General features: G+C 42.4%; 2 protein-coding genes across 2 annotated transcripts; one reads left to right on the top strand and one right to left on the bottom strand.

The window, feature by feature from the left end:
• Window positions 1-246: 246 nt before the first annotated feature.
• Window positions 247-4,541, bottom strand: nufip1 (nuclear FMR1 interacting protein 1). Its single transcript, XM_083984745.1, has 10 exons — window positions 4,200-4,541; window positions 3,459-3,535; window positions 3,267-3,371; window positions 3,102-3,164; window positions 2,691-2,767; window positions 2,494-2,586; window positions 2,188-2,384; window positions 1,956-2,090; window positions 862-1,124; window positions 247-748 (listed from the first exon to the last, which is right to left on the bottom strand). The coding sequence occupies exons 1-10, from the start codon at window positions 4,453-4,455 to the stop codon at window positions 323-325; spliced, it is 1,692 nt and encodes a 563-aa protein (XP_083840871.1). The 5' UTR covers window positions 4,456-4,541; the 3' UTR covers window positions 247-322.
• Window positions 4,542-5,595: 1,054 nt separating this feature from the next.
• Window positions 5,596-11,249, top strand: nop58 (NOP58 ribonucleoprotein homolog (yeast)). The gene is made up of 14 exons (XM_083985312.1): window positions 5,596-5,734; window positions 6,177-6,253; window positions 6,342-6,394; window positions 6,666-6,790; window positions 6,895-7,031; window positions 7,245-7,309; window positions 7,769-7,903; window positions 8,027-8,172; window positions 9,033-9,159; window positions 9,369-9,532; window positions 9,633-9,767; window positions 10,372-10,433; window positions 10,554-10,833; window positions 10,924-11,249. The coding sequence occupies exons 1-14, from the start codon at window positions 5,690-5,692 to the stop codon at window positions 10,978-10,980; spliced, it is 1,608 nt and encodes a 535-aa protein (XP_083841438.1). The 5' UTR covers window positions 5,596-5,689; the 3' UTR covers window positions 10,981-11,249.
• The last annotated feature ends 118 nt before the right edge of the window (window positions 11,250-11,367 follow it).

The following is an 11,367-nucleotide window of genomic DNA, read 5'->3' as shown; positions in this document are numbered from 1 at the left end:
TTTTGTCATAACAAAAATAAATTCATAATGTAAATATGCATAATATGGATTTCAATTCATTTTTGAAGTATATATTTGCAGAAAAGTTTTCAACGTTTCCATACATCTTGTTATACAAACCAATAGAAATGTATAATTATCAATAAAGGTGATTAAAGTGATTTATTTCACCTAAAAAAAAAAAGACTTCTTTGTTAATTACATAGTATGTTACAAAATATAACTTCAAAATTAGTCATACTAACATTTTCACATAGAAAAAGGAATCTGAATCTCTGCAAAGAAGCACAATAACATAAACTTTGAATAATTTGCTTGGATTTCACAGAACAGCACCAGCGCTCTCACATATTTCATCGTCGTACGCGTTAAAGGCAGATGTGGCTTTGTCTGAGGTTTTCAAATCCAGGCTGTGGCCGTTCTCCCCACCACGATGCTGAATGAAACCCCTGGCGACCTGCTCAGAGTCCACAGGAGGATCCTCAGACTGTCCTGAGAAAACCTGACAAGTGTCTGAACCGTTTTCATGACTGCTCTGTGGCAGATGCTGGTTAACTCCTCCAGCTTTAGTTGTTGTGAATTGTGAATCCTCCTCCCTGTTGGATTCAACTGAAGTAGATGCTTGCATATCCCTGGTCCCCTCCTGGAGCCGAGGTCTGCTCTCCAGGCCAAAGAAGTTGTTGCGGACAACATAGCGCACACACTGCAGCAGGACGTTCCTCTCATGGCGGATATCTGGGGCAAGTAACTACACAGAGAAGAAGGAAACAGAAAGGACACGCAGGCTGAGATGGACTGCCTTGATAAACGGAAAAAAACAAGTTAAAGACACTTGTATGCTCTCAGATGTCTCCTCCTTACCATCTCTAGCAGAGTGGGAGAACATTTCTGCAGCGAATCCTGGTGTCTACCGCCCCTTCCTCCTCTTCCTCCTCTCCCTCCTCTCCCTCCTCTTCCTCTTCTGTTGTTCGGTGTGTAACGAGCAGCGTCATGCTGGGGGTTTGTGTTAGTTTGCGGTTCCCGTGAAGACGTTTCCATGTCCACACGGGCCCCTCCGTCCTGAACTGTGTGTAGGAGAACCTGGTTTTCTCGCAAAAGTTCTTTGGCTTTCTGAAACGTGACGGCTGCAACACAAAGAATATGATACCGGAGATGAAGGAATGAGACTTTAAAGCAGCAATATTACAGTATTTTAGTTTAAAACATAAAAATACAACTAAGATTATCAACAGAATGTGAGGAAATAAACTGAATACATGCATTTATGAATACATTGTTATTGTCTGTGGTGTAGATTCATTTATCTTTATGCATTAAAGCAGAAGTAAGCGATCCGGTTGTTTTGGCTAATGCTGCGTTCCAGGCAGGCTTTTGAAACCGTAAGTTACGGCTTCAAGTCACGACTTAGTAGCGTTCCAGGCAACCCGTAACTCGCGTTTCTCCGACCTGTTACCTGTGAAAGTCACTATAACGGCCACTCGTAACTTCCGACCCGTGAACTCGTACCAGATCGAACTGGTACGACTTCACAGGTCGGAAAAACACGAGTTACGGGTTGCCCTGAACGCACCATAACTTCTTGTCAGCCGATGGAGTTAGCAGCCCCCGTCCTCGTCATGGATCTATTGGTCCTCGTCCCTACGTCACCACATTCACGCGCATCCCTTGGCTGCACGCACAGCCCTTAATGCTGTTCTCTCTCCTCATTGGATAAAACTTGTAGGATACAAGAAAAGTTTTCTCCTGGCTCAGAGCAGAGCAGAGGGACTGAGAGACCCGTGTTTCGGTCCAAACACTCTATGTAAGTGATTGCTGTCGGAAGATATAACTATTTAAGACTTATATTAACACAAAAATATTGCTTACTTCTGCTTTAAGTGGAATTATAATCACAATTTCCAAACTTTTTAACGGTTCATTCTCTAATACAGGCTTTTGTGCTAGATAACACTCACTCTCTGGTTCTTCATCACTCTCACTGCCACTGGAGGAGCCGTAGTTGGCCACCAGGGAGCCCAGAGCTGAGCTCATCTGTTTAGGAGCCACAACCAGGCCACCGGGTTTAGCTGCTGCTTCCTCTTTGTCAGAATCTACCAAAATAAAACAAACAAAACAAAAGCAGTTATTTCAATAGAGAGTTTTAAAGCAGTAGTGTCCAGATTCTACATCCTGTTCAGTGTCTGTCACCGTGGTCGCTGCAGGCCAGAGCTCCCAGTGGGTCCTCGTCCCTGCGAGGCTGGGGGAGCGACGGAGGACCGACTGCAGCGCTGCCATTTGAAGAGTGAGGGTGTTGATCCTGGAAGCCTCTGTTACCATGACCACGACCACGACCACGGCCGGAGCCACGGCCTCGACCTCGCCCCCGCCCTCTGCCTCTCATCCGTCTGCGAGTAAGAGTTTGTCCTGGTTACACCGACTCAATCCTCCTCTGTTGTGTTTTATTATTATGTCGATTATTTTCTATATAATAAATAAAACCTATTGAACATTTACCCAAACTGAGCCGTCTCTAGAACGCCTCCCGTCTCCTCCCGCACCTCCAGCACTTTCCTCTTCTTATCAATATTCTGCAGTGTTGGATAGTTCCTGCGAAAATCAATAACAGCAGCAAATTTGACATTTTACATTTCAGACTGGAAGTCGACGTCACAGGCAAAATCTAAAAGCCGTTAGTGTGAATAAATACTGACTTGCGCCTCTCCTCTCTCCATTTACAGATCTCCTCCGCCGTGTCCAGCTTGATCCTTTTAGCTCCTGCTGCATGGTTCTGTAACCGAGGGATAAAACATGGGGTTTTTTCCTAATCCTTCTTATTTTATATGAAAATAGAGAAAATAAAACATACACTAAGAGGTTCATCTGGCATGTTTTATCAGATCTGGCAACCCTTTTTTTGAGATACAGATAACCAGAGCTGCATGAAACAATCTAATTAGGACAACAACTGGCAACCCGCTTAAATATTACTCTACTGTTCTGAGTGTTTCTGTATGTCTATGTTATGTTGGGGGGAAAAAGTTTTAAAACATGCAAAAACATGGTTTTTAACAAAGAACAACACTGTGAGTCTTACAACATCCATACAAAGTTGTTGCACTTACATTTTTCCAGTGGATGCTGACTATTTTCTCGTGCGCTGTGAAGCTGCAGTCAGGCACAGAGCACTGTAGGAGAGAGGCAGGGAAATGTTAAGATACAAACAGACATGCACATATAAATATAAAGCAAGCAAATCTGAGTATTGTGTATTAAATCCAACAGTTTACCTTCACGTGTTGAGACATATGCTCGTCATACTTCTCCTGGTTTTTGAAACCGCGGTCACATGTGTCACAGTAATGGGAAAACTCTGGTTCCTTCTTGTGTTTCTGCTGTGGATTAAACACACACAGAGATTGTTATCACTGCAGCCTGTTTAGTTTAAACCTATGACATCATCACATCCGATCTAATCCCACCTTTTTCCCCTGGTGGCCGGGGGGTCCGTGGTTCTGTCTCCCACCACCTTGATGCCATTCACGACCGTAGTTTTGACCTGAACACATGACACAAGGTAGAAGCATGAAAACGTAACCAGCACATACAATGTTCTCTTACACAAGTGGGGTTAGGGTTGTGTTTTATTTTCATTATACCATAGAGTATGACTATTTTGAGTGGTCCTCTTTGTTAATTGGGAGGGAGGGGGTAACGTGCATTGACTGTCCTTTTATACAAACTATTATGCGTTCCTCCTGGAGCTACCCTTGTATTTGTATTGTGTGTTGTGGAGTGACACTTTAATAAAAGGTTATCTACATGGACAATATGTCAGTCTCTGCTACTTCAATTGATAAAATGATCGTGGTGGTCAAGCAGATGCATTAGGATCTTGGATTTGCACTGTAAATCCTCTTAAATTTTGTAATACAAATACACAATATTTCATGCTGCAAAGTGCAAACTCATATTTTATGCTCTATTATAATCTAGTTTATTTTCTTTTTCCTGTACTTTTTTTATTGTCTTTTCTTGCCTTTAATTGTATGTTTAATGTTTCCAATAGATAGATAGATAGATAGATAGATAGATAGATAGATAGATAGATAGATAGATAGATAGATAGATAGAATAACAGGAGCAACACTAACATCATTGAAACTCTCTTCAAGTGATCACCATGAATAAATAGACTATATTATTATTATGGGATATCATACCTCCACCGTATGGTCGTTGATGCCCACGGTTCCCTCTCCCTCGGCCTCCCCCGTACTGCCAGCCTGGGCCGGCCTGGGGTCTGTGGCTCCAGCTGGGCTCCGAGGGCGAGTCGCTCCAGCTCCACATGTTGGGGTGGAAGCTGCTGCAGCGCGGCTGGAGCTGCTGGAGCTGCTGGGGGTCATGGTGGGGGGGCTGGACGGAGCTGGGGGGCGGACAGCCGAAGTCCGGGGCGGGATAATGTCCGTGTTCGTTCATTCTTCCAAACCGTCATCCACGTCCACGGAAAAGTTTATCCCAGACAAGTTTTTCTGCTCTTCTCTTCTCTTCTCCTCTTCCCACATGTGCTTGTTTTGCCCCAGTCGGTTTATACCTACACACACGTGTGTCACTTCCGCGAGAACCGGAAGTACATAAACATAGGCTACACGAACCAAAACAAGATAAAACCAAACACTGTGCATAGTTTTCGGTTAATTTTTGATATTTCAGTGGAAAATGTACATAACTTCAAGTTTGTATTGTGTGTAATTTAAATGAAGGTACCATTTTTGTTTTTATTGTAAAAGCCGGTTGGTTTGCGACGACTTCTCGCGAGTTTTAAAGTAAAGTCCATTGGGTTGCCATATACAAGGAAAACCCGCAACAACAAAAAGAAAAAAACAGATTTAATTTCGCCCGCTGATTAAGTGGATAAGTAACAGGACATTGATTATTTTTGAGAAACCATAACGACAACACGAACTCTTTATGTAGGTACAAAGTGTATAAACTCAAACTCACTCGTTTACATTACTTATTTTTTCTCTTCTAAATGAACATACATCAACAATGTTACAAACTCGGACGACACACAAGCGATATATTATTTCTGTAAATAAAAAATTAAACATAACTGAATTTTTAAAACTTTATTTATGTATAAGTACAACAGTATACAATACATACAAACAATCAGACATTTCCAAATCGCAAAATACAATTGAGACAAGCATGAAATAGGAGACGAAAAAGAATAATAATAAACAGAATACATTAATAATTAAAGATAATTGAATAAATAGATAATACAATTAAATAGATAAATAGGAATAAAGTGGCAGACAAACTTCATTAAGGTATTCTAAGTATATAAGGTATAAACAGTTAAACACATTTTATTATTTTTGAGATGATATGATATGATATTTTCAGATTCAGTTTTACAAAAAGAAACATTTGTTATCAGTCATAGAAAATCCAGAAATGTACGTAGGTCTATACATATTTGTTGGATAGAAGTTGTGCCACAATAACTGAAATGTCAATGATTTTCCGTAAAATCGCCTCTATGACGACAGACCTGGCAACCCAAAGCGTTTCCTGGTGCTCTCGTGCTCTTCTCGCCGCGTGCGCCCCAGCAGCAGTAACGTGGTGAATCGGGCAGAGATAGGACGGCTCTCTGCGTAGAGACGAGTTTCCCACTTTAATAAATAACCGAGCCGCTGCAAAAATGCTCGTGTTATTTGAAACCGCTGCTGGTTATGCGATATTTAAGGTACGTGTCTATTTTTTTTGTTTAATTGTTTGTTTCTTCCTATTTAAAACCATTTTTATGGTGCTGCTACTTGCGTTAGCTTCGATGCTAGTTATCCACACACACATGGGGACAGACACATCTGTATGAAACATTACTGGAAATGGAAAGTAGCATTTATTTATAGATTTATTTTTAATTATTCAAGTGGGTGAATGCACATATAAACGTTATAACTGTGTTTTTGACTATGCCATGTCAAAGTAGCAGGTAGCACTGTGTAGGCCTTGTAACCACGTGTGCACCGTGGAGGCAACTGAACTGAACAGTGTCTCACTCTCTCAGTGGAAAGTTGTGATTTATTATTATTTTATTAAGTGTTATTACATTTAATTACAACTGTTTAGATCACACTTTTTTTTCTAATGCATGTTCGCTAACTTTATATGTTTATAATTAACAGGTTCTCGATGAATCTAAGCTGCAACAGGTCGACAGCTTGTACAAGGAGTTTGAAACTCCAGAAAAGGCCAATAAAATGTAAGTGTTGATGATAATGTGGCATTCAAAGTGCACAGAAGCTGATACCGTGTGATCTTACTCTTTAATTTCTCCTCCTCTCTGATAGTGTGAAGCTGAAGCACTTTGAGAAGTTCCAGGACACGACAGAGGCCTTAGCAGGTAATAGCACCGTGTCTGTGTTGTGTGTAGTTAAGTAACACTTCACCAACACCTGAGATCTGTGGTCTGTGATGTGTTTCTGTGTCTGATTACAACATGAAGCATTTAACAGAATTCGTCACTACCACTGAGACCACACTGTTAAACTTTAACTCAAGAAATGCGACTTAAAACTACCACCAAAGTCAATTTCTAATTCAATCTAAACTATTTGCAAGTATTTGTACTGTATTCTATGTATAACAACACTGGACCTCTCTCTGCTTTTCAGCTGCCACCGCCCTGACTGAGGGAAAAATTGGCAAGAGTTTGAAAAAGGTGCTGAAGAAAGTGGTTGCGAAGGAGGCTCATGAGCAGCTGGCGATCAGCGATGCCAAACTCGGTGGCGTTATCAAAGTAAGAGACGTACTGTAATCTTTGCATGAGTAACATTCAGGAATGGCAGCGTTGTATACATACGAGTTGTGTCTGTAACGAGCTGCTGCGTCCTCCCCTCTCAGGAAAAGCTGGACCTGAGCTGCGTGCACAGTCCCGCGGTGGCCGAGCTGATGAGATGCATCCGTGGTCAGATGGAGAGTCTCATCACCGGACTTCCGCCCAAGGAGATCAGCGCCATGTCTCTGGGTTTGGCTCACAGGTGGGTTGGCTGCATGGATCCACTCTGTTCCCTGAGCTACAGTCCCTGCCTGTGATTACACCTGCTGTCTGAAACAATACTGTAGAATATTTCTCAGCATTCGTCACTACCACTGAGGCAGCAGCCGCTCGCTTGGCGGCGGCGTTGGACCGGTGTGAACCGTTGACATGAGAAGTACCGTAACTCACTGATGCATGTTCTCTGTCTCTGCAGTTTATCACGCTACAAGCTGAAGTTCAGTCCAGACAAAGTGGACACGATGATCGTGCAGGCCATATGTAAGTATATCTTCTAAATAACGGCAATAGATATTAAAGGAGACATATAATAAAACAGTTCCCAGGTCTTTTAAAGACATTTCTATAACATGCTTCGGTCAAAATACCCCAACGATCAAACTTCACAGCTCTTCTAGGTAACACTTTATAATTAGTAAACACTATTACTGAATTCTTTATTTATAATGCATGAATACTCATTAGTATGCGGTTTATAAATAGTTAGTGCTTAGGTATTATGCAAATTTGAACACTAATGACATCATTGTCAGACAACAGCTTATAAAACCACATGGATTTCAACCTCAGGAGCCTGAAAACTGATTCTCACATTTTAGAGGCCGGAAGGCAAAACAAACACCCAGATATATGTTAAAGAGCCTTCAAATCTGTCTCCTTTAAGTAACGGTGTGTATGAATGAATACATAAGTCTGACTCTAAATGTCCCGTCTCTTCAGCTCTCCTGGACGACCTGGACAAGGAGCTCAACAACTACATCATGCGCTGCAGAGAGTGGTACGGCTGGCACTTCCCCGAGCTGGGGAAGGTCATCACAGACAACATGGCGTACTGCAAAGCCGTCCGCAAGATCGGTAAGAGACGACACACGCGCACACACACCGGCTGCTGCAGCTGCTTTCCAATGCATTAACTACAAAAACAATAAATAAATAAAAAACGACTTTCCTGATTGGCTAAACGTGTGTCGTCTCCAGGTGATCGTACAAACGTGTCCAGCACCGATCTGTCAGACATCCTCCCGGAGGAAATCGAGGCCGAGGTCAAGCTGGCCGCCGAGATCTCCATGGGAACAGAAGTGTCGGAGCAGGATATCGGCAACATCAGACATTTGTGCGATCAGGTACCGACCTTCATTTCTCTGTTTTCACATCGTTCACACGTGAAGAGCTGAAGTTGACTGTGGTGATGATGATGACAGTCGTCTCTATCCTGAAACATCCCATGTGGGTTTTCAGTCACTACCTCATCTGAACAGTCACATGAAAGAAGAAGATTTAAAGGGATAGTTCAACATATTTTTTGGCAAATTGGCCCATTGCCATAATCCCTATAGTCATAGCAGTAGGTTCGTCACCTTTTAATTGTCGGTGCAAGCTGTTTTTAGAACGGCGGAGCAGAGCCGTGAGCTGCTCAGAGCTACGCTACGGAGGCTCATTATGGGATTTCTTGGTTTCCCTCATCAAACTCATCACATACACAATCCAACAACTCCACAACGCTCTGGTGGACAAGTTGTGACCTGCACATTCACCACACTATGAGATAATAACACAACGTTACCAGACAGAGTTGTTTTAGAGGGAAATGCAGACTGCTTGATGAAAAACTGTCCCTGAAGGCAACGCACATCAGCGGTTTTGCATGAATTTCCCTCTAAAACAACTCTGTCTGGTAACGTTGTTATTATCTCATGGTGTGGTGAATGTGCAGGTCACAACTTGTCCACCAGAGCGTTGTGGAGTTGTTGGATTGTGTATTTGATGAGTTTGGTGAGGGAAACCAAGAAATCCCATGAGCCTCCGTAGCGTAGCTCTGAGCAGCTCACGGCTCTGCTCCACCGTTCTAAAAATAGCTTGCACCGACAATTAAAGGTAACGAACCTACTGCTAAAACTATATTTGCCAAAATGTTGAACTATCCCTTTAAATACGACGTCGCCACTGATCTGATTAATAACCCTCCTCTTGTTTGGTCCGGCAGGTGATTGACATCACAGACTACCGCGCTCAGCTGTACGACTACCTGAAGAACCGCATGATGGCGATCGCTCCCAACCTCACGGTCATGGTGGGCGAGCTGGTCGGCGCCCGCCTCATCTCTCACGCCGGTGAGTCACAAAGACACGTAGCAGCATGCGATAGAGAAACAACAACAAGAACCGAAGCTGTGATGATGACGACATCATGTCATTCTCCTGAAACAGACTGATGCTTTTAAGTCACTACCTCATCTGAGCTCGTGGTCGAGGCGCTCGGCGAGGAGCGGCGGCGGTGGAACATCTGGTTTACTAAAGCTGTCGTTTGTTTTGTCACAAAGGATCTCTCCTGAATCTGGCGAAGCACCCGGCCTCCACGGTGCAGATCCTCGGAGCGGAGAAGGCTCTGTTCAGGGCGCTGAAGACCCGCAAAGACACGCCCAAGTACGGCCTCATCTACCACGCCTCGCTGGTCGGACAGACCACAGCCAAGAACAAGGGCAAGGTGCGTTGATTATCTGATTATCAGATCCACGAAACTGCAACAAACGTAGAAACTCAAGTTTGTAGACGTCGGTTTGGAAAATAAACGTGTTTTTGTTCAGATCTCCAGGATGCTGGCGGCTAAAGCGGCGCTGGCGATCCGCTACGACGCGCTGGGAGAGGACACGAACGCAGAGATGGGAGCGGAGAACCGGGCGAAGCTGGAGGCCAGGCTGAGGCAGCTGGAGGAGAAGGGCGTACGTACAGTCTCATGAATAATTAATCATAAAGATTCCTAAGTACAGTCACTTTCCAAAAAAAATTCATTCATTCATTCAAACCTTTATTTAAACCTCAAAAACCATCAATTACATCAGAGTCGTATTGGTAGATATGCACTAAAGTAAAAGGTAAATGCACAGATACTGGTCCATTTATCTAACATGACATTTAAATGTTAGCCTGTTAAAAAAAAAAAAAGATTAAAAACTTTAAACTTTAATTTTTCAGACATTTCCCCTAGAGGAGTAATAATTGGTCCTATATTAATAGATACTTAAATAGTTTGTGTAAATAATTAGTAATGCAAGTATATTTGATTTTACACATTCGTAGTGTTAAGTTTACATTATTGTCACATATACCTTTGGTCATTTGCATAACAACCAACCGAAAGAGGTCGGTAGTAGATTTAAAAAATCTAATATAACAGTGCAATGGCAATCAATCAATATAAAAAAAGAAGAATGCGACAGTGCATACCTTGTTGTGTTGTGAAATTAATTCATGTATGATAATTGTAACAAGAACAAGATAATCTATAATCTGAAGCGTGCTCACCTTCCTGCTGCATCTTTTCAGATCCGAAGAATCAGCGGAACGGGCAAAGCGATGGCGAAGGCGGACAAATACCAGCACAAGAGGTGAACAGTCACAACGCCACCACCTCTCAGTCTCCGCCCCAAAACATCAAACATTTCCACGTGTGAATGTAAAAAAAAAAATTTAATTAAATGCACATTTTTGTTTCCCTCCCGACACAGTGAAGTGAAAATGTACGATCCGTCTGGCGACTCCACGATTCCCTCCACCTCCAAGAAGAGGAAGTTTGAGGAGGTGGAGGAGGAGGAGGAAGAGGAGCCGGCGACGCCTGTGGTGAAAAAGAAAAAGCCCAAAAAGGAAGTAGTAACAGAAGAAGAAGCGGAGGCAGAGGCGGCAGAGGAGACGCCAAAGAAAAAGAAGAAAAAGAAGAAGGACAAGAAAGCAGAGGAGGAGGAAGCCGAGGAGCCGAAGGAGGAAGAGGAGGAGGTAGCCGTCACAGAGGTGAGAGAGAGACACCGATAATCAATAAAACAACTTTTAAAAAAATATTATTGTTGGTTATTGTCTCAACTGTTCAACTTTTGTCTCCAGTCGACAGAAAAGAAAAAGAAGAAGAAGAAAAAGAAGGTGGAGGAGGAAGAAGACTGAGGATAAAGGAGCAGTGTGTGTATATATATATTTTTAGTTTTTATGCCATTTAGTTTTACGTCTTTATATCTAATAAGGGCAGAAATATATCGTCTGTTTGACAGCAGGAAAAGAACAAATTATATAATCGGGTCACGTATTTTCAACTCAATAAATTGAGAGAAAGTGTAAATCTATACATTTTTGTAACCTGCTCTCTGGCAGTTTATGTTCTTTATTTGTGACACATCTGTATCAGAGTTTCTCCTTTACTGTCTGAGACTGTGAACATCTGCCCTGATGGAAATAAACCTTTTTGTTGTAAATTTGTGGTTTGATTGAATTGATTTGAATCTATTTCTAGTGTTCGAGTGTAGTAGCCTATTATTATAAAAGTAATATGTGTTG

Source organism: Trachurus trachurus (genome assembly GCF_905171665.1).
Source record: "Trachurus trachurus genome assembly, chromosome: 2".
Classification (NCBI taxonomy): domain Eukaryota; kingdom Metazoa; phylum Chordata; class Actinopteri; order Carangiformes; family Carangidae; genus Trachurus; species Trachurus trachurus.
This window is presented reverse-complemented; position numbering and strand designations above follow the sequence as displayed.